Source organism: Equus quagga, chromosome 7, assembly GCF_021613505.1.
Source record: "Equus quagga isolate Etosha38 chromosome 7, UCLA_HA_Equagga_1.0, whole genome shotgun sequence".
NCBI classification, from domain to species: domain Eukaryota; kingdom Metazoa; phylum Chordata; class Mammalia; order Perissodactyla; family Equidae; genus Equus; species Equus quagga.
Genome location: NC_060273.1, coordinates 60,412,955 through 60,437,269, shown reverse-complemented (window position 1 = coordinate 60,437,269; position 24,315 = coordinate 60,412,955). Strand labels below are relative to the sequence as shown.

The window sequence follows — 24,315 nt, the reverse complement described above, 5'->3', positions numbered from 1 at the left end:
AAATTGGCCAGGTTTCTAAAGGTAGTGTAGGACCCATTTTATGTCTTAGTGTGAGATGACACATCTTTGACAGCAAAAATCAGCAAAGTATTTTTAAAAAACACTAACCCAATAGCAAAATGACCCGGAGTTGTTCTGGTGTGTTATAAGTGTCTTTCAATGGGTAATAACAGACAATTTTTAAATACAAAGGAAAGGTATGTCTGATGCAATAAACCTGATGAAATCAGAAAGAGAATCCAAGAGGATTCCACTATCGTTAGGCTTTTTAGGTGGTAAGAGCTGTGTAGGAATCCTTCTGTGAACCATAGAAATAATAAATGCTGAGCCCATTGGAACATAATCTCAACCAGCAAGAAGCCACTGCTTTCCAGATTTCCTCACAGAGCCCTGCTAATTCCATGCCAAAACTAGCAGTGGATTTCTTCCTTCTAATCTCTCCTAATGCCTTATTCAATTATTGTCACTGCTCTCTGACCATGCACTGTCCCTTCAGACTCTCATTTTCCAACTGAGTCAGTCAGAGGAGACTGAGTGTCCATCAGGACATAGTCTAAGACCACAAACCACCTTGGTCCACGTGAAAAGGGGGAAAAGAAAACGAAGAGAGCAAGGAGAGCCCTCAAAGTTTTACTGGAAACCTTCTCATCTGCTGGATTACTGGCTGGACACAAACAAGGGAAAGGGAAATGAGGGATCTGGAAGGTTGTTCTAGTTGATTGGTAAAGGGGAGCTGGTTGGGGGGAGGAGGAACCAAAAGAAGGGTGAACTGGGCATTTCAGTCCACTGCAGGATGACGTCGCCTCTGCCCTGGCTGTACATTATTCTATGGTGAGTAAGATTTTTTTCTTATTTTTCATTTTAGCTTTGAGGAAAGGGTAAGCACACCCCCACTGTGTGGCTTCTCTACCAAATCATGGAAGAAGGCTGGGTGGTGTGCCATGTATTCGTGGTTGAGGGTAAATTGAACAGTATATTTGATCCGAGGCCGGGAGTGAGGATCATTGACTGTCTCCCTACAGGGTAGAAAATGCCCTAGGGAAACTTGAAGATGAAGGAAACTTCTACTCCGAAAACATCAGTCGGATCCTGGACAACTTGCTTGAAGGCTATGACAATCGGCTGCGTCCAGGATTTGGAAGTGAGAGCAGCATCCTTACTAGACCAAACATCTGTTCGCTCCTTCCCCCTTACTGCCCTTCCAAGGCCCAGAGGCCTCAGAAGGATAGCAGAGTGGTAAGGTGCAGGGGTATCTGAGAGAGGCCACATGTGTGTTCCCACCCAGTCTCTGCCCCTCCCTCAATTAGTGACCTTCTGTGCAAGTTATTTGAACTCTCTAAGCCTCAGCTTCCTCACCTTTAGTACAAACGTTTGCCTCATAGAGTGTGTGTGTGTGAAATGAGTGATTCTCTATGTAAAACACTCTCTTAGCATCTGTCCCATTAAAGCTATTAATATATGTTAGTGTTATATTTTTTATTATAATAAACCTAGTTTTCTTCCATTCTTTAAATTCCTCAAATCAATCAGAATAAATTCAAAATAAGGCAACTGGTAGGAGTTTTCAGAGTTGAAAGACCCAAGGATGCCCACTGCTTTAGGGTGGGTTGCAGATTCTGCTCATGAGAAGGGACTTTGTGATAGAGTTAGTAAATTCAGTCCCCTTAACATCATTAGTGATAATTGCCCCCATTCCTCTGCGCTAATTTCAGATGCTGTCACTGAAGTCAAAACAGACATTTATGTGACCAGTTTTGGGCCGGTGTCAGATGTGGAGATGGTGAGTGAGCTCTGACTGAGGAGGGTAATTTTACTTAGCGGGGAGGTTGGGGGCTGGGGGGAGAAAGCCAAGTCCCAGAACTAACGTAATGGGCATTGTTACTTAGCTTGGCTCCAGGTCCATAACGCAATATGTGTGCTCATGCTGGGAGGGCATGGCCATTATAGCGGATTACTGGCTTCATCTCCTGCACATTTCACTAAAGGCTCTGCTTGAGCACTTTATTCTGAGAGACTTTCTAAGGTGATGTCCTCTCTTCTGTCCACATATCATGCTCTGATTCTTCCCCACAAAGAGAAGATTTTCTCCATCTTTATGGAGTCCTAGTAAATTTTTTGAGTAGAAAAAAGAAAAATGAACAAAGATGCTATGCCATGTAACAGTATATTGAGAATATCTGTGAAACTTAAAACATTGTTTTTTGTAATATATCATTCCCAGTGTATTTTATTAAAGCAGTAAAGGGAGTCACTTGGAAAGGCTAATGCTTTCCACCTTTTATGTTGAGAATGGACCAGCAGGTGTTCTGGGGACTCTGTTCCAGGTACAGATGGCTGTAGGATTTGTAAGAGAGTATTTATAGTAAGTGGCAATGAACACCTGAACTAGTCTTCTAGAACAAAAAGTATCATGGTATTCTTTCAAAGTTCTTGGGTAGCATTTCCCCCTAAAAGTAAAATACAAGTGCTAAAACTGAAATAAAGATAACTCTTTAAAGAGGCTCTTCATTAAATTTTATTAGGAAAATGTAATTCCAGATAAATAGTTATTGGAGACTTTTTCATCTTCTGCTTTTTGAGTTGATAAGAAAAGAAGAAAAGAAAGAAGGAAGAAGGGAAGAAAGGAAAAAAAGGAAGGAATGTAAGGAGGAGGGAGGAAGAGCAGAAAGAAAACAAGGAAGAGGGAGGGAGAGGGAGGAGGACTTTATTTAAGAGATAATGTCTTAAGACTTGAGAGAAAGGAGAGTCATCATTATCCAGAATCCTCAAGTTTTTACTATCATATTTTTCATTTGAGTACTGACTCACTCCAACTATAAATAACCGCAACCATATTCTACTGTATTATTGAAGTCTGGGATGCATGAAACTTTATTTTATTCTAGTGTCACCTTTTTAAGCATATTTATACAATAGAGGCTTGTTATAGACTGGATCATTATTGTATGGATATTTTGTGTGTCAAATTATATTTTTAAAGTATAATTGCCACTTCCGGTAATAGGTCTCAAAAAGGAATACATAAAGTAGGCAAAACAATTTTTGGCAAGATTTTGATATAATTACAAGTTGTTATTTGTCATTGACTTTTGCAATGGCCCTCATCATAACTCTTAAGGTTTTTTAAGTTATTCCATAAAAACCACAAATTAAAACATAATTTTGATTATGCATAGTTAAATGATGCTTTGAGTAATCATGGTAACATTTGCTTTTATGTTCTCTGAGAGCAATATGAAATAATTATGATGTGCAGCCAGAGGATGCTTATCAAGTAAAGTTTGTCCATCCTTGGAACTTTACTGAATGGTACCACGGTGCTCAGAGGTGCTTCGAAGGTGAACGAGATGCTAAGTGAAATGGTTAGACTAACTGATGGTAGGAAGGCCAGCACAAAACCTACACTGTAAATCTTTTTATGTTTTTATTCTAAATTAAGGAGGGGGAAGTTGATAGGTCTATAGATGGAGAGATGGATGACTGACAGAAAAAGTGGAGGAATGTTGAGGAGCGTCAGGCTGGAGAAGGGAAGTTTGCACAGCACAGCACTATCTTTTATATGAATATCATAAACTTTGTGTTTGAGAAAAATGACGATTTACTGAAATCATGGCTTTCTTGATGATCTATTATCATAAAAAGTAGCATCATTTCTGAAGTTTTAGAATTGGGTATATAAAGTTGTGAATAAACCATTCTTAACAAATCATCTCTCCATCCTGCGTAAATATCTTGTTTTCTCTTAGGAGTATACAATGGATGTTTTCTTCCGCCAGACTTGGACTGACGAGAGGTTGAAGTTTGGGGGACCAACTGAGATTCTGAGTTTGAATAACTTGATGGTCAGTAAAATCTGGACACCTGACACTTTTTTTAGGAATGGCAAAAAATCAATTGCTCACAATATGACAACTCCTAATAAACTCTTCAGAATAATGCAGAATGGAACCATTCTATACACCATGAGGTGAGGTTTCACCAATTCTACTTCTTCTGCCCAAATTATTTGTCCATCATACTAACTCAGATCCATTTGTGTCAATGTCCCTAGGCTTACTATCAATGCTGACTGTCCTATGAGACTGGTGAACTTTCCTATGGATGGACACGCTTGTCCACTCAAGTTTGGGAGTTGTAAGTTACAAAAAGCTTCTGAGAGCCAAATGATGAACTCAAATTATGCAATTATTTGGTTTAGTCAGAGACTGGAAAGCAAAAGAGAGATATTACTTCTCAGTGTGATTACAGGAGCAAACTTACTTCATTGTGTCTGTCAATCTCATACATAGTTAGAAATTTTAGTCACCCAGATTAAAGAAAACATTAAAGAACATTTGTTTGAAATATTTGTTTTGAAAGAAAAGAGAAATACAACTAGTCAGATTCACAATACTATGTTTAATTTGTTTAAAAAATTCAGATGCTTACCCCAAAAGTGAAATCATTTATACATGGAAAAAAGGACCACTTTACTCAGTTGAAGTCCCAGAAGAATCTTCAAGCCTCCTCCAGTATGATCTGATTGGACAAACAGTATCTAGTGAGACAATTAAATCTAACACAGGTAAGAATTTGACGAATGCACTACATCCATCCGGCAAGGTGACTCCAGCGCACATTTTCAAAATATGTATTTCTTTTTTCTCGGCGTTAGCCATCCTCAGCTAAGCTTGCTGTTTTGAAGTGATGAGTATCCTTCTTTAAAATTGATTTTGCGACGGTGTGCATACATAGATTTGTGTAATCTCGGAATAGGTAGCTGTGTGTGTGTGTGATACAAAGAACCCCACCGAAAACTGAGTTGATGTATCTATCATCTGCTATCAAGTAGCTTTGTCATATATTGAAAGATGCCTTTGCTTGTTTTCTTCTGGCCCATGTTAACTTAAAGATCTCCAAGATTTATTTCTGGCTACATTCTTTTTGCACGCTGTCAACAGCAATAATATGATATACGTGTCTTCCAACAGGTGAATACGTAATAATGACAGTTTATTTCCACTTGCAAAGGAAGATGGGCTACTTCATGATACAAATATATACTCCTTGCATTATGACGGTCATTCTTTCCCAGGTGTCTTTCTGGATTAATAAGGAGTCTGTCCCAGCCAGGACTGTCTTTGGTATGCTTTACTCTTTGAACTCTACTTCCACTCATCCTCCAGCTATCATTGCTTGTGTATTTTAGTGGAATATTCACACCAGTGTACTTTTCCATCCACAAGGGAAATAGACTCCTATCTCATTCAGACACATGGATCGTGTAAAATGACTGTCATCTTATTGTAAGTTGTATAGTGAATCAACAAGAAAATAGTCTCAGCAAGAATTCTGGCTGGTTTCCTGTGACTTTTATGTGCTCTATTTAGGAGAGTGTTTTTTTTTTTTTTTTTAAATCTCCGTTTGCTTTTTCATAACTAAGGAAAAGCAGAAAAGTAAAAACTGACAAGTAAATCTATGAAAACAAATGCTATTGAACCCCTAATAGACAAATTATATTTTGCTTTTATTAGATTGAACCATAAAAATAATTACCATTTTTCTAGGTCTAAAACTAGTTAAATATCACCAGCTTCCCACAGTTGAACCCAAATACTTAGTTCCATTTTTGATGTATAGAATCCAACCAGTTTTGATGGGACAGAATGAAATAAGAAAAAGAACTGTAACAGAAAACATCGTCAGTAACAAAATCTAATTTTTTGTGAGTTTTCATGATTGTAAATTTAATAGTTCATAGGGAAGAACTGAATTGAATTGAACTCTCAGATGAATTTTGACTTTTTAATTTGCTATGTTCAAATAGATCTCTTTTTGCAAATTATAAAAGAATATGTATATAATGTTGTTGGCCATCTTCAGATTATGTAAATTCCCCAAGTCATAATTCAAGACACTGCTGGCAGATGAGAGATGAAATTGTTTTCTCATGAGTAAATATTTTACCTTAAAACCAAGGTAGACATAAAAAAAAAGTGGAACCTAATTTTATGTTTATTATTCATCTGGTATAGACAACTATGATGAATTTTGTTTTATTACTTGTTATAATAATTTGCTATGTTTTCTCAAGAAGTAAACAACTAGAATTATTCCTGACAAATTTTACAATAGTTAAACTAATTCAATACAAAAAATATTTTTTGAGCAACTACAATGTACACATCACTATACTAGGTATTGAAGGATACAAAATTGATAATACCCATGATACTAATTGAGAATGATTATGAAAACAAATAATAAAAATTACACTTGCAGAGTGTTTAATCCTCTCCACAACATGTTCTCATTTGATCTTGTTGTTGGATCCCAAACGCTAATACTGCATTTCTCATTCTTTCTCGTTTTAGGGATCACCACTGTTTTAACCATGACCACTTTAAGCATCAGTGCCCGGCACTCATTGCCAAAAGTGTCGTATGCGACTGCCATGGATTGGTTCATAGCTGTTTGCTTTGCTTTTGTCTTCTCTGCTCTTATTGAGTTTGCAGCTGTCAACTACTTTACGAATCTTCAGACACAGAAGGCCAAAAGGAAGGCACAGATTGCAGCCTCACCCCCAGTGACAATCTCAAAAGCAACTGAACCCTTGGAAGCTGAGATTGTCTTGGTAATTGTTTACTTTTTTAATGTTACCAACCGTATAGGAAAAGGCAACTCAAACAGTGATCACAAACGACTAAATAGTCCAAATGTAATATTAGTTTGAGCACAAGTTACACAACCTCTGGTTTCAAGGCCAGCTTCTTTTCCAACTTCACAGAAAAAAGTCAAGCAAAAATCCTTCATTTATCTTTAAACTTTTGGCATTCTTCTTTCATCATTTTCACTAGTGCTGGCAGATTCCAACCTCTCAGAGTAGACTAGAAAATTCTTCTTAGCCTTCAGATGTTTCTTTTGAAGAGGTTCACTTCCACCAACTAGGGAGAATAAGGTAAAAAAAAAAGTTTCTAATGAAGCTTCAGAGTCTGAAAGAAAGAAACAGGAGTCCTATGGAATAGACAATTTTTGTTAGAAACTTGCTTGCTACTTTATTTCATGAGGGCAAGATGTGACTATTAGATTCTATAAATGCTGAGTCATAACCCAAGTTTTTGATTCATATGAAAACACTCATATTCACATTCATATATTAAATACATGCATATTCATGTCTTTTCATTCAAAGACTTATAATCAGTGAGAAATATCTGTAAAATTAAGTTTAGATTTGCTGTGTCTAAGCTCTGGTCCCCAAAGGCTTTTTGAATAAGAAACAAATCATAGCATTAAAAATTCACGGGTCATAAACATGCCACCAAAATTTCAATTTCACATATGAGGAAATTCTCATAACAATTAAGCCACACACAATTTTTTTTAATGGATTAGAGAACTGATTGACAAGTATAATGTTTATTGTAATCTAAACCCAAACAGGAGCTCTTAGAAAAGAGGAAAATTTTGCTCTGTAGAATCAAGTAATACACTTTGAATTGAAAATTTCTTTATAATTGATCAATTCTTGTGAACATTTCCAAATCACAGAACCACATGCAGCCCAAGTAATTCATGGTTAAATTTGATGATAAAAATTATCAAGTTGTGGGGCTGGCCCGGTGGCGCAGAGGTTAAGTTCGCAAGTTCCGCTTCCTGGCAGCCCGAGGTTTGCCAGTTTGGATCCCGGCTGCGGACATGGCACCGCTTGGCACGCCATTCTGTGGTAGGCATCCCACATATAAAGTAGAGGATGATGGGCACGGATGTTAGCTCAGGGCCAGTCTTCCTCAGCAAAAAGAGGAGGATTAGCAGCCATTAGATCAGGGCTAATCTTCCTCAAAAACAAAAACAAAAAACACAGAAATTATAAAGCTATATGTATTTTACTCCTCAAAAACTTGGGCATTTATTGGCTAAAATGATGATAATTTTTTATGGAAATTTTTCTCTTTGATAAACTAAGAAACTTTGAGAATTTTCATTTTTTCCAAGGATTAAAATAAGGCCATTACCATGATAAGTAGAAATATATAATTTAAAGATTTTTTTCTTGAATTAGCGCTCATTAAAAAACAAAGTTTGCCATACATTGATCCAGTCTAATTACCCCCTTTTACAAAACCGGAAACAGAATCTCGGAGAGGGAGAGTATTAGTCACTAGTTGGTAGAAAAACCAGGAATTTATTCTAGAACTTATGATTTTCACAACTTTACAGAGGATGAGGCTCTCCCCTTCTCAACGATTCCTCAAAGACTGAAATAGAAAAGAGTGCATATCATTGGGTAAACATTTCAGAATGTAGATGAGGTCATTCTCAAAATTCTTGCCTGGACTTAATGATGTTTTCTTTACATATATGTGTTTTGAAAGGTCACAAAAATATAAATTTTGTAACAAACATATGCTGATCTGAAGACTCAGTCCAAAACACTTGAAAATAATTCTTTTTTCCAGAAAAGATAAATTCCAAATATTTTTGAGAAAGTTTCTGTTTACAAAAATAAGTTATAAGGTATCTGCATTTGTATAGGCATGTAAGTGACATATTGTCCAAAGGTCATATATTATCTTAACATATATCTATAAAGAAATAAGAAATAATATTTATCAGAATTAAGTTTAACAGTTTCTTATTTGAGAAATACAGTAAAAATGAACAGAGAAATTCATGAGAAACAGGGTAAAACAATAACTCCAACGATTTTGAATATGCTCATTGATCTGATGTTGAGGTAAAAAGAAAGACCAACTTCCATGCTTCAGCTCTTTTGAAACATATATTGCTGAGACGAATATGATTTCAAATCCTTAGAGGAAGCATAGAGTTATCATTCCCTTTGTCTGTTATTTTAAAGGTATAATTTATTAATAAAATGGAATTTAAGATCTCAGATCTTCATATAAACTACCTTCTGCAATTCTAAAATAGTAACATATAATGAGCAGATCCTTTGGGAAGCTGTATAAAAAAATTGCATTTAAATCATCTCCAAGTACTTTTATTCTTGCAAGTTAACTTTTTTTCTTATGAAAAATTTTATTTCTAAACCTGGCGCTATTTAAAATATTTTAAGGCAGTGAAAAGGAGAATTTCGTTTCTGAAAGGCTAGGTCAGAAGTGTAAAAATAAAAACAAAAATAACCAAACCAAACAATACATACCTTGTAGGTATCAAAAAATAAATATAGATGATTACATAGAACATTCACATTTTATTTATTCATGTCAAAACTTCGCAATTTACCTACATAATGTAGAGGAACAAACAAATTGCACATTTGCAATTTATACAACACAACGGTATATTATGATTGCAAGGTCATTTTTTCTTTCAAATACCATGACATTTAAAAATGCCTATTCAATTGTAATCAAAATAACATTATTTCAGTAGGATGGACATTGAAATAGCAAACCACTGTGGTGAAGTTGAAATGAAATTAAGTGCTTGGATATTTCATGTGGTTCTATGTTGTATATTTTAATGTGCTCCTTGCTTTTCACAGGAAACTACATAGAATGAATGTGGGGAAAGTTTATCACTTTGATTTGACCTTGAAATTTAATATAATAATGATAAAGAAATTCAGGCATTTTAAATCTAGAACTCAAACCCAAAGAGACGCTAAAACTGAATCCTTAGACCTGCTCTATAGACTAATTATCTTTCTGATTTTAAGGCATTTGGAACTGGAGACTATTTTTCTTTAGGTTTTGAGAATTTGCCCGCAGCTTCTTTCCTGCTTATATGATATCTTTCCTTATTGTTTCTACCTGGCATGCTATCTTGGCATTAGAGAGTTACTTTTGTGTGGATGTTTCAGAATTTATTATATGTCTGGGGTTTACTTATTCTGCATGTGAGATCAAGTTTGAACCTTGATCTCTTTAGGGATGTTTTGCTAGTTTCCTTGTTACTTTAAAGGTCTGAGCCCTTCTCACTAAGGTTCCTAAGAGTGAATCCCCTCCACCCAGCAACACATCTAGTGTGGCTTCTCTTTTTCACAGGAGGTGTGATGTTCTTGGTAAATTATCTACAAATGAAATTGACCAAAATTTCATTAGTCTGGACAGTAACTAGATTTATACTGATTATATTGTTTATTCATTTGTTTTTTTTTCTTTTCACCTGGCACCCATTTATTGAGTACTCATGTATTCATTGAATTATTCATATAGTAAGTATTTGTTAAATGCTTTTATAAACCCTTTGTAGAATGCAGAGGATCCATTAGTGAGTGACATCACTAGGGCCTCTTCCCTCATGGAGCTTCTTGTCGAGCAGGAAGAGAGACAAAACAATGAGCCATGACAGTACATCGTGATGAAGGCTGTGGTTAGAGATGTATAGTAATCTGAAGAGAAACCATGCCACCATACCTATCTCAGTCTGGAGGAAGTGATGCCTAAACTGAGAGCAGAAAGATGAGCCTGCCCTCGCTCTAAGCACTAAATCTGTTGCTAGAAAGTTGGGCGTAGAGAGGGAAATAAGGCAAACATCTTTTGTGTACTCCTTTTTGTGTATTGCTGGGTCATTACCATGTTGCCCTCCACCTATGTAGCGAGATATGAAGCATAGAATACTGAAAGATTTACCTCTCTGTTCCACATGTTGACAAGATTTCTTTGAGTACTCTCATTACTCCATAGAATTAAGGGTTAGATTATGACTGTCAGAGACCCTGAGCACCAGAAAGATCATGGTGCCCTTTCCCCATGGTTGTGCCATGGTATGACTTATAGACAGGTGGGGTGCATTAGATGAGGGGAGTAGGTGATTAGCTCTTTCCCTTACCTTCTATCAAATCCCCATCCAATATTTCTTTCTGCGCCCTCCAAACATTCCAATATGGTTTCTACACATGCCGCTAGCACCAGTGACCCACTAGAATGCTGCCAATAAGCTACTTCTCTGTGGAAATTCTAGAATCATCTCTGCTGCCAATTCTATCAGCTGTAACGTAAACACAGGAAAATTTGACGGAGTTCTCATTTTCTCCATAATGATTAATATGATAGTTTTAAAAAATGTCAAATACTAAATGTTTTCAAAAGTATTTTCTCTTATTTTTGGTGCCCCTGTTTGCTGGTTTTAAAACAGATGCATTGTTTGTCACTTGAGTTATGCAGCCCTGGTTAGAATATCTCTCTTGGGAGGTAAACTCTTGCCCCCTCCCCTTTAATATATTAGACTCACCGAATGTTGTATCAAAATTGCTCTAAGTAATTCCCAAATGCCTTATCCCTACATCACATTATTGATTGTCATGAAGTCCAGTTTGACTCAAAGTACCTTTGCAATATGGCATTACTTAAAACAAAGCAGTGCTCTAAAAATACCCAAAGCAAGATGGCACTCAGCAGCAGGGGAGCCCTGGAAAAATTCAAAACCACAGGTGTTCCACTCAAAACAGTGACAGCCCCAAGCTGAGCCCTCATCTGGACTCTGACAAAAGCCTATTTTACCATCAGCTGAAGCTGCTGGGCTTACAATGGAGCAGGCGGGATCAGATGCAAACCTGTAGCTTGGCTGGCTTGCAAAATTGGCTTTCTTTTCATTTCAGAAATTCAATGCGATTCTTTTAAGTTGGTGTCTGGTCTCCTGTACTGCAAATTGCTAATTATCCAGGGGCTGATTATCCAGCGTGTGGGTTAGCCAGGCCTCTTGTCTTTCCTTGAGCATATCATATGTGCTGCTTGCAGGAAATCCCCCCAGTCACCACTGGGCAGTGGGACAGTTGTAACTGTAAATCAGTGGTTCCCAATAGTGGCTGAGTTTCTCCCCGGGGGACATTTGGCAAGCTCTTGAGATATTTTGGGTCGTCACAACTCCAGGGAAGGGGTGCTACAGGCATCTTATAGGTAGAGGCAAGGGATGCTGCCCAACATCCCACAATGCACAGGACTGTCCCCCCACAGCAAAGAATAATTTTACCCCAAATGTCAATAGTTCTGCAGTTGAGAAACTGCGACCTAAACCCTAAAGTTGGGAAGAAAACATAGTAATTGTTAAAAGTGTGATTTTTGGCATCTGAGAGGAATTGAATTCAAATGCTGCCACTTGTTACTCATGTGAGCTTTCTGCTTGAACCTTCATTTGCTCAACTCTAAAATGAAAACAATATTATTACATTATAGATTCTCTCTTGGAATAAGCAAAATAATGCATGCAAAGTGCTTTGTAGTGCTTATCAATAGAAAGCATTTAGAAATGGTCCCTATAACATAATGTAATATAAAACAATATACTAAAATATAGTGTAACATAATCATAAAATGTTTTCCCCCTTCTCTTTACCTGACTACTCTAAGAAATCTTGGAAAACATTTAGATTTTCATTCATTTGTTGATTCAGCATATGTTTATTAAGCATATACCATGTTCTATGCATATACTATGCATAGAAGCATATACTATGCATAGAAGCATATACTATGTTCTATGCTCTGGCTAGGCACGGTGGAGCACTTCTACATGAGAATAATGCGCTCTCTACCTTAAGGAGATTTCATGTCAGGAAAGGAGATAAGGAAGAATAGAAATGATATTTACAAAGAAGAATGCGATAACAGTTAAAAGAGTTGTAACAGCTAAGTAGGCAGAAAAGTTTATAAAAGTATACACAATCTTACATTTTCTTTCTCAAATTCTTAAAGAAAAAAAGCTTACGGAAGAAGTAATAATTGTCCCTAACTATAAAGACTGGAACTTGAAGCTTAAGGAGAGTCAACATCTATGGCATGTCTAAGTCATACAGCAGGTAGATAGTTTATACAGAACTGCAATCTAGGGCTTTCTGACTCTCCTGTCCTCTTAACTCTTAAGCAACCGTCCATTGAGATTGTTTGGGGAAATAGATGAGGATTAAGGGAATCCTACTGTAGGGGACTTTTAATTCCAGGCCAATGCCATTGCGCTTAAATTTTTCATGGTGTTTGGTCTTGAATGATGCTACTTAACTCTGGACAAGGGTTATTTGACGGTCCTCATTCAGTCATTTGTGAGACTGTGACAGTGCCAAGAAATTGACAAATAACTTTTTTCCCCCATATCTCTAAAAGAGAGGGGGAGATAAAATAATGACTTACATTTTTATGGTGGGTTATGTTTTACCACCACTTTTTTATCTCAATGAACTTTTTCATGTCTGCACTCTTTCACTCTAAAAAAGAAAGAAACACAGGTTTCACACAGGCAATGCACGCTATTAAAGTTAAGATGAGTTTAGAAAGTAAATATGCTCTAAAGACTTGCCTTCTTTCTACATCATCATGATCTTTAGACATTTTACTAGAGTGAAATATTTTAATGTTTCACAAATCTAGGAGGAATATAACTCTTTTTGGAGAATGAAACAGTGGCACATTTTGCTCTTTCAGGTGGAGAATATTTTAATAGCGTATTTAATGGATGAAAATTCAAATTAGCATCTGAGAAACATGATAGAAAGCTCTTGGAAGATGTTTCTATGTTTATTCTAGAAAGTGTCACTTATTTCCTGTCCAAGGTCAGCAGACTAAGCCCTCTACTATGGTCAGTTCTCTTCTACCTCCAAGACTTATGATTTATTTAATTCTGTCCACAGTGCCCAGCACAAAACTGGGCCGATAGATAACAAATAAAGATACTTTTTGCTTGAAAGTTGCCATGGTCATGTCAAATCAGATTTAATTACACAGATTCATTTTTGCTTTTGCTGAAGAAACAGATTTTCCCATTGCCCCTAAAAGCATACTGGGCTTGAACTCTCAATAATGATTATAACTATTTAAATACTCAGTAACTTTCATGACATCTCAAACAGCAAAATTCAGGAGGGGAATGTGGAGAGAAGTTCGTGGGGTGGTTGTTTCCCACAGTCCAAATGTCACTACATCGGCGGGTCACTCTGGTCCTGTGGCTCAACCAGCACAGGGGAGGCGGCTGCCTCATCCTGTTACCCCAGGGTTGCTGGCTAAAGCCACAGGAATCTGCCCATGTGAGTAGCATACCCTGCCAGGCAGCAAAGTGGTAATTTTGCTGCCAGGGAGGAAACAAGGTGGTTTTACAAGAGCAGGGATAATGTACAGCAAGTGTTTGAAGGCAGAGTCCCAGTAAGGACACCCTGGCCACAAGGAGAGTGACTATTATAGGATGTAGACAAGAAAAGAGAAGAATCAGACCAAGGCCCTCTAGTCTCCAACAGTATGAAAAGAATCGAAAGCAAACAGAATTAGAGGCTCTGAATCAGAAAATGTTGCGATGAAACAAGCACTGTAATTGAGCAGTGTGTTTATTACAAGCTGTGCCACTATGGGCGAAGCAGTTCCGTTATCTGGACCTTAGCCTTCTTACCTATCAATTAGTGTGCTAAATATGCCTTTCAAGACTAAAATTGGTTGTCTTATGATTTCAGTGGAACAGAAAATCTAATGAGAGAAAAGAACATATAACATTTCTGACGTTAGTAAATGAATCATTTTTTGGTGACTTAAGATCAGTGGAGATCAAAGGAGATCAATGGAGAAGTTCTGAATGGGCAGCAGAAAGCTCTCAACAGAGAACTTCTGGGCTGAGAGGCAGTTGTATTTCAAGGGATGAATAGAATTCCTGCTCAATTTAAGGATATTTTTACTTTGTCACTGGCTTTTGACACACACGAGCACCTTCATATTTTTCTGTTGTTATCTCAGCTGGTTCAAATTTATGAATGTGCGAAGATGAGGATGTAGGCTGGGAATGTGTCAAGAAGAATGCTGTTATTTCCTTGTAATAACTAATTGTTCGCATCTTCCAAATTGAAATCCCATCTCATTGCCTGCACTCATTGCCCTGTAGGCTTATGCATAACCAGGGGGTGGATAAGCCTTTGTGACCTTGCTCATCTCTTCCTAATGGTACAATGTTCAACACAGGTTCTGGGATGTAGAACATGGTTGACATCAATTGCTGATGTATTAAATTATACTGGATAGAAGAAAATGAATTTTTTTAAAATTGTTTTACCACTTTCTTGGAAATGTAGCACCCTCAAATACTGTTAATAATTTTCTGATATTTTGTCTTCCATACTAAGTGGTCAATAAATATTTGTCAATGATGAAAAGATGAATGACTAAATAAGTGATCCCTATTCTTTTACCCAGCTGAATATTTATGTCTTTTCCCCCACAGCATCCTGATTCCAGGTATCATCTGAAGAAAAGAATCACCTCTCTGACTTTGCCAATAGTTCCAGCCTCTGAGACCAACAAAGTCCTCACTAGAGCTCCCATCTTACAATCCACACCTGTCACACCCCCACCGCTTTCTCCAGCCTTCGGAGGCACCAGTAAAATAGACCAGTATTCTCGGATTCTCTTCCCGGTTGCATTTGCAGGATTCAACCTTGTGTACTGGGTAGTGTATCTTTCCAAAGACACGATGGAAGTGAGCAGCAGTGTGGAATAGACTGCATCCAGGACAACCTGTATTCTAAAGTTCCAGTTTTCTCAATTTTTTTTAAATAGCATTGAGACTTGTGTAGATGCTTTTCTGAACAGGAAATAAAAATTGAAAATCTCTAACACATAGCTTTGAGTAAGCACGTATGGGCCAAAAGCCAATAATGTTACTCCTCAAAATTGAGTTGAAGGTTGCTAAAAAAATATGACTTTTCTGTACCATAGAGAAAAATTTTATAGGAGAATCAGATGGATTCAAGATGAATTTGCCAATCTCTGCCCTTCATTGTTGAATATTTTAATTGTCACTGTGAATAGCATTTACCACAAAACAAATATAATAAGAAATGCTGGCACTTCCACAGGTTGCCTTAAAATATGTTTATTTTGGCTTAGTTTTCAAGTGAGAAAAATAGAAATCGTCTAAATATTTATCAGTAGGTTAATACCAGCATGTTGGAGGCCTTTATGCTAGTAAAATGGCTTTCAGCGGCATTGTAAAGCCTGCATTGAGCTTAGCCATTTGTTTTTAGCCTTGCTGTGCTATTTTACCTCAATAAAATGGGGTGTATACATGTGAAGTATACATAGATCATAAATTACATATGCATATGTACATAGCTTCACTTGGACTGCAATACAGTGTTGTTCTATCTTAAGCTCTCCTTTTAAAATAATACTGTCATTATAATTCCATGAAGTTGTAGAAAAAAATTGATGATTATAAGGAATTTTTGTATATCATGACTGTGGTTATATCTTGTATTTTCCACCTTTCTAAGTATACTACTAAATAAAACGGCAATAAACATGGTTTTCTGCATCAGTTTAATAAATCTAAAGAGAAGGATTTCCTTAAACATGCAGAAATGAAGTGGTTACTTCTGCCCAGTGTTAGTGTCCCTGATGATTCTGAGAGGTAGGAAATATGCGACAGACAGGCTCAGTCAGCTCGCTCCGTGGAAAGACTTGAGTTCATATTCAAACAGTCAGTTCTTCCTCTCCTTCCTGCTCACTCAATACACTCTCAGTTATGAGACGAGTAAGTTCAGAGGTCCTAATGTTTAACATGGTGACTATAGGTAATAACACTGTATTGTATAGTTGAAATTTAATGAGTGTAGAACTTAAATGTTCTCACACATACACACTAAAAGGTGAATATGTGAGGTGATGGATGTTTAATTAACTCGATGGGGGGGAATCATTTCGCAATGTATATATATATATATATATATATCAAATTATCACACTGTACACTTTAAGTATGTTACAATTTTGTCAATTTTACCTCAATAAATCTTAAACAAAATGAATGAAACTGTTCTTCTTCCTTTCTACTATTCCAACTCTTCCTGACGCCAACTCTCACCATGTTCCTCCCACATAGAATTGTTCTAGGGAGACAAGAACCAGGAGTAGGAGAGAGGCTGGGGAAGATTCCCAAGGAGCTTGGGCCTAGACTTTAAGAGGGGACCGGTGCCTGGGGTCTGATGAGGCTAGTCCTGGGAATGCAGAAAGAAGCCACAGGCAGACCTTGGTGTTGCTGCCCGCGTGGAGGGCCGTTATCAGGACAGTCCCCATGCAAGAACAGCCTTAGGACAGAATGAGGAAGGCCCTTTCCCTTCTTCCTTCTCATCTCCCTACACTGCCTCCTAGTCTCAGAACTGTGTAGGAAGCATCTTAAAAGAAGTGAAAACTGTACAGTTTAGCATGGGTGTTATACAATTTAGAGGGTGGATTTGCAACTAAGAGACAGTAGCTTAAACATGAACACAGACTGGAGCTTAAACTCTTCTAGTGTCCAATTTCAGCTCTTTAAAATGCTTCCTGAATGGTTGAATTTTGGGAGCCATAAAGAGCTGGTGAGGAAGACATGCAGGAGTGGGGAGACTTGTCAAAAAGCACTCACTGTAAAAACTCATTTCCATATGTTTTCATCAAATGAATTTACATGTGTAAATTGCCTAGAACAGTGTTAGGCATATATAAGGCACCATAATAAGTGATTGTTTATAGTAGTAGTGGTGGTATCATCATCATATCATCTTATTATCCGCTAGTATTAAGCATTGACATAACAATTGATAAAATTAAGGTTAAAAGCATTCTATGTCTGGTCTGTGAAATGTATAATCATAAACTTGCTTATAACAAATATTAGCTGGTATAAAATAAAATGTGTACTATCACACCAAAAACAAAAGAAAACCACAAGTCACTGTTGAAAATTTTGAGTGATGTGTGGTGCTGATAACCAAAAGGGTACATTTCCAAAAAGCTTCCCACAAAGTTTGGCTATCTGATCATGTTTTATGGTTTAACAATGTCCTTAGCCTGTGATTTTGGCAGTCTAATGCTTTCTGTCCCAGAAAAATCAATGGCAATTATTGTCTTACATCCTCCAGAACCTGAGCTACGTTCATCTTTCTGACTGCATGTGCTAGTGAGCAGGTGGGTGAATATTGGAGGGAAAACTAGAGATTCACACTATAGCAATATAATGTCTATTTGAATGGGAATTTTTCCAGACTAGGTGCCTTATGCACAGAGTTAGAAGGATAATATGCACACAGACTTTTCCTACATTTCTAAAATTAATTTGCTTCTTTCTCAACCATTACTAAATGAATTGAAAGACTGCCTTTTTTGTTGAACTAAGTAGTTTATTTTTATAAAATCTTTTAAGGAAGGTATTGTTAAGATCTTTTCCCCACATTTTGCAGATACGAGAAGAGCTCATATAACTGGCTCACTGTCAGTGAAGAAAAGCAGAGTGAGAATTTGAATCCAGGTCTGTCTTCTGTCTGAATCAAGATGCTGTGTTGCTTCTCTCTGCTAGCCTATATATTATGAGCTATTTTTAATTTCTTTATTTTATGAAAAAGGGCTTAGAATGCTGGGAAGCATTATGCCAGTATAAGGCATTTGTGTACGTCACTAAGTTTATAGCGGTGGCCTCTTAACAACTAGTTCTCCTCAGTGAATCATACACTCTCCCCGTGTAGGAGTCTATCCCAGATATTGAAAAGCAATATTTAGGATAGAATAGATGAGGGTGGAGTGCTTTTGCCATTGCCACACAGATAATTCAAGTGAGCCAATTATCCAGGATGTGCATTATTTATACCCTTCCGTCTTTCTCGTAATTGTCCAACGGCTGGCTCTTTTCTCAGTGTTATTAGCAAAAACGTATTTAGATCAGGCCATTATGAAATTCATTAGCAGGTCATCTGAAAGTCACTTGGAGGAAGAGAGAAACAACACATGTATTCAATTGTCTATGAATTTGGTATCATCATTTTCACTTCCATGATCCAAGGTACTCATTTGTAAAATAAGGATACCAAAATTCCTTCACTGCAACTTGAGGACTGAAATTTAAATGTAGAGATCCCTCTACAGTTCCTGGTACATATTCAGAGATCAATAAACCGTAGCATATTGTGTATAGCAATTTTAGTCAAGGTTGCAGCTCTTTAAACCAAAATATACATAGAATAATTAATGTCCAAAAAAGTATGGCTCATTCTTCATATATTATGCAAATAATAAACTCATATCAAGCATGGCCATCAGGTTTAAAAGAAGGCCCATACAGGTAGGACTATACAGAACACACACAAATTTAGCAAGTATGGTGACCATGAATTATATATGTCAAAGTCTCTATTACACATAGATTGGTTTCTAATTCAATATACATTGCATATATAGTTTTCTGTATTGCCTTTTTCTAAATTTATTTTCCATTATTAATCTGATATATAACTTCATTCATTCATATTGAGCACTTATCATGTGCCAGAGCTGTGCTGAAATTTAAAAAAGAAAGTAGTATATATCCTATGCCCTCAAGGAACTCAGTCTAGTGAAAAGAGAGAAACATCGACAGATAATTAGAATCTAAGGAGAGAAGTGCTAATAGAGATATTTATAACACAATATGGCAGGAATGAAGAAGACACGGGTAAGTGAGTGCCATGCTCTGCTAGGGGCATTAAGTAACACAGGAAGAGAAGAATGATCTTTGCCAAATTGGCTCACTCCCCAAACTTGTTCATTTTGTTTCTCAGTGGCAACTGCTGCAATGGAAGCTGAGAGATATGGAAACAAAATAGAAACATACATAGGTCAACGCCTATGCATTCTTTATCCATGGCCTAGTCTAGGAGAGGAGGAAGGGGAGAGCATTAGAAAACTGAATTGAAGAGATTTCTTCCCAATAGACCAAAAGGAAAAATTCACCTAGTGGCTTTTCGGACAAAGAAGCACATCATTTCATCTGTTTTGTCACCCTCTCTTCCTTCTTCTTTAATTTTCAGTATTTTCACTATGAATACATTCCCTTACTTAACATGAACAGTTCAATGAATTAGAAATTGATGCCCTAGTTACAAAACTGCAAAAACATAAGGTCTAGGTTTTGGCCAAGCCTGCAGGCTGTTTAGGAGTAGTCAGTAGTCAAATTCAGGTGTTTGTCTCCAAACACTTCTCTCTCTCTCTTTTTTATTTTGCTGGGAAAGATTGGCCATGAGCTAATATCTGTTACCAATCTTCCCCTCCTTTTGTTTTCCCTCCCTGCAGCTCCAGTATATAGTTGGATATTCTAGGTATAAGTCCTTCTAGTTCCTCTATGTGAGTCACTGCCACAACTTGGGAACTGACAGACTATTAGTGTGGTTTTGTGCCTGGGAACCAGGCCCGGGCCACCGCTGAAGTGGAGTGGGCCAAACTTTAACCGCTGGGCCATCAGGGCTGACTCTCTAAACACTTTCTCTTAAATCACTCTCCAACACAGCTTCAGCACATTGAAAAATGAGAGAACAGGAGCACATTATCACTAGGATCACGTCCAATTCTATAAATACCAAATGCTTCTAAAGAAAGTTCCTAATTTTATTTCTACCTTATCTATAATTCACTTTTTCAATGATAAACAAGATAAAGAAGTGAGACCTAGTTAGATGTATGCTTTGTGCATAAATTGTGCATACACACAAATCTAACTTTGTACACACATTTGTACAAATTTGAGAAAGTTTTTGAACATTGAGGTTTGAAACAGTTAGCCCGTGGTGTCCACTGGCATTTTGCCTTTCAAAGGGTACAGACTGATATCAGATATAATGACAATAATATTATTTTGAATTTGTATAATGCATCTAAGAAGTTTAAATTTTTACAGAGCAATAAATTATCTGCCTTTTGCAGGGAGGGACAAAAAAGTTCAGCAACTTAGGCCAGAACACAGTAAATTAATGGAAGAGCTGATAAGTTCATGAAGGCTGGTGAATTCAATTTAGTTATTAAATTCTTCCTTGGAAAATCAGGAAGAACTTGGAATTTACCAACGTGGGATACTTTTCTTGAACCGTCATCAAAATCATGAAATAAATCTATAAGATAAACTATTTTTGACCACATGAAAAGAACATATGTGATATTATTGGAATAGTTCATCATACCCCAGGTAAAGAGATAATTAGTGTTAAAAATAAAGCTGAGGGAGGTACTTCTTAAAGTAAAAATGAGCATCTTTATTCATCTATTAATACTAGCTACTTAACTCCCTCAAGGGGTTATATGCTGATTAATTGGAACACGACTAGAGAGTAGTTTGTGGGGGGAAAAAAAGCGCCTGAGTACTCAAAATTATTAGCATGATTTCACCACAATTATCTCCATTTTTTACCCTTTCTTGACTTCAATTCCAACTTTACTGGTTCTTTGAGCAAAACAGAAAAACCGCTCAATACTACAGGCACACTCTCTTTTAAGAGGTTATAGAAAGGATAACAAGAGGCAAACTTGAGTGAATACGTCCTGCAATTTTGCTCCTCGGAACAACCCTGTAAGGAATCAAATTTCCAGTTTGGCAGCTGCGTCTCAAAGGATTCAGCAAAATTTTAGACACGTGTTGTGAAATGATAGAGCAGGAGGGAATCAGAGAGCAATTAGGCCAACATCTTTTCTTTACAAGAAAAACTGAAAGCCAGAAGAGTAGAATGATTTGCCCCACATAACACTATTGCTTCGTGTACTCTGGAGTTGAGTTCTTTCACTTTCTAGTTTATTGTTCAATGTCTCTCTCCACAGGCTGCGGGCATTTGGAGTTCAGGCTCTCATAGAATCATCAGGACGCATCTTCCTTTCGGTATGTAAGACTGACGCCTTCTGGAACAGACAATGTTTCTGACAGCGAAAACAAATACCATTTAGATTAGTAGTAAGATATGAGCAGCAACTCGCCAACTTGAATGCTTATCTACAGCGCGAAGGTTGCTCAGCTGATAACTCCTGACCAGAAGTCCATAATTAGAATTACAAGTGGTTGCCAATCAGGAATCCACCCACAGTAATGTAGAAACCACTCTGCGCTCTGGTAGGAAAGCAGAGAATATACTTACTTACTAAACGTCATCAGGTTATAACCAGCTACAGTTAACTAGCTGCTTTGAGCTCAACAAATCAGTGATATTGATTATTTCTTCATTAAATGATGTAAGGAACTAAAGTCTACATTTTATATTTACTATGATGCCACCTCTAGAATATAAATGTTTGAACTGCTTTTAGGAGTGTCAACCCATGAATTAAAATGTTACTCTGTTCGTTAAGTGGAACAATTATTTCTTCTTTTGTTTTAGCATAAATTCTAGACTCCTGTGAAACACTGTAATTGTGCCTGCCTGATTTCCTTTTTAAATCAGTCATGTATTTATCTATGAGGTCACTTACTCAGAAGGTAAGCCTAGAAAGGTAAGATGATTTAAAAGGAACTAGTTCTAACATTTTAAACTAATGAATAGAGAAAATATACCTAAATAATGCTGTACAGAACATTTCTTTCAAGTAGTCATGTCTCTAAGCCCATATTTACCTAATTCAACTTATTTTCCTCCATAGAAAAGAGATGAATTATAAAACAATTTTTCCTACAAGTTTTGTTAAAAGTTTCTTTTTAGTTTATTTTATTCTTCCTTCTTTTTTAAATCACTGCAATCCTCAGTTTATTTGGAAGGAGTTTTGGAATGTAACGTGAATAATTTGTAATAGTGGATTGTTTATTTATTTATTTATTACAACAGATCCACAATATATCCTTCAGTTTATTGGTGTCTGTGTGTATGTCTATGTTTGCATGTCTGTGTGTGTACTCTAGTTTTATTTAAAAATTTTTTGCAGCTTTATTGAGGTATAATTATACACAAAAAGCTACGTGTATTTAATATATACAATTTGATTAATTTGGACATATACATATATCAATGTTGATGGTACCACAGCAATTAAAGTTATAAACATATCTATCGCCTCCAAAAGTTTTCTCAAGTCCCTTTTCTTTTCTTTCTTTCTTTTTTTTGTTGTGGTAAGAACACTTACCACGAGACCTACCCTCTTGACAGTATTCATGTGCACAATAGTACTGTACTGTTAATTATCTGCATTATGTTGGATGGCGGATCTCTAGAACTTATTCATCTTTTATAACTCTAACTTTATGCCCATTGAGCAACTCCCTATTTCCACCTCCTCCCAGCCCCCTGGCAACCACTATTCGATTTTCTGCTTCTACAGGTCTATTTCAAATATCTCACAGAGTGGAACAGGGCAGTTATCTGTCCTTCTGTGACTGACTTATCTTACTTAGCACAATGTCTTCCAAGTCCGTCCACGTTGTTGCAGATGGTAGGATTTCTTTCATTTTTTTAAGGCTGAGCAATATTACACTGTGTGTACATACCGCATTTTCTTTATTCACTAGTCTGTCAATGCACATTTAGGTTGCAAAGTTGAAGTATACAAAATCAACATACATCAATCGCATTTCTATATACTAACAATGAAATATCTGAAAAAGCAATTGAGAAAGTAATCTCAGTTACAATAGCTGCAAAAAGAATAAAATGCTTAGGAATAAACTTACCAAAGAAGGTGAAAGACCTATACACTGAAAACTGCAATACATTGATGAAAGAAATTTAAAAAGACACAAATAAATGGGAAGACAACTGTGTTCATGGACTGGAAGATTTAATATTGTTAAATGTCCTTGTTTGAAACAAATTTAGAGGTCTTCTTTTGATATAAATCTCAAAGTGCATGAACCGGTTGTTACTAACCTGTAAGAGAAATGATAAATTTTCCTAAGTTTAATCATAAAAGCAAAATAACATAGATCTCTATTTGTGGGTTTATTCATTTTATAAAACTTTGCTTGCCCTCATAATTTTGTTGATAATATTTTATTGCAGTTCTTATATTTTATGAATTTCAAAGAAATCTATTTTCTGAGTTGATCCTCTTGGAATCTCAGTGAAATCCACATGGGCAGGTACTATTATTCTCATTTTGTGGATAAGAAAATAGAGGGCACAGGCAGTCAAGTTATTTTCTGAAGTTTCCATGGCAAGTCAGTTGCTTTCCTTTGTATAGAACCGAACTCTGTGAGTCTCAGAGTTTAATTTTATAGCATTCTATTTTATGACATTATAATTGATGCCAAACCTGGACAAAAGTCACATAAAAACCAAATACATAAAATAGGATAATATAGTTCAGACAAACTATAATAGCTTAAAGCAGTATTTCACAGCTCTTTATTTTAGGCATACGTGTTGAAGGGGCATTGTTTTTTAAGGTCAAGTTGAAGGTCTAGTCTGGAAATTCGTCCTGTCTGAATAGAAAGAAAATTTTTACTCTTATATCTCTATTTTACTGACAACAACATGAAGCATACTGGAAAGGCAAAGACTTCAGAAATTTCACTTTATACAAGTATTTTTCTTAGCTTCCAAATACTGCAAAATTGTTCAAAGTCTCTTTGAAGAAGGAAAAGGGAACATATATTATTTCCCCATTTCTTTCCATTTTTAAAACTCTTTTGGAGTATTTCTTCAAAGCT

At 36.5% G+C, this 24,315-nt stretch overlaps 1 protein-coding gene across 1 annotated transcript; it reads left to right on the top strand.

Moving 5' to 3' along the window:
- The first annotated feature begins 793 nt into the window (after positions 1-793).
- On the top strand, positions 794-15,414 carry GABRA6 (gamma-aminobutyric acid type A receptor subunit alpha6). The gene is made up of 9 exons (XM_046668095.1): positions 794-831; positions 1,023-1,141; positions 1,713-1,780; positions 3,747-3,967; positions 4,052-4,134; positions 4,421-4,564; positions 4,971-5,123; positions 6,354-6,613; positions 15,139-15,414. Exons 1-9 carry the CDS (start codon positions 794-796, stop codon positions 15,412-15,414), a joined length of 1,362 nt encoding a protein of 453 aa, XP_046524051.1.
- Positions 15,415-24,315: the final 8,901 nt, after the last annotated feature.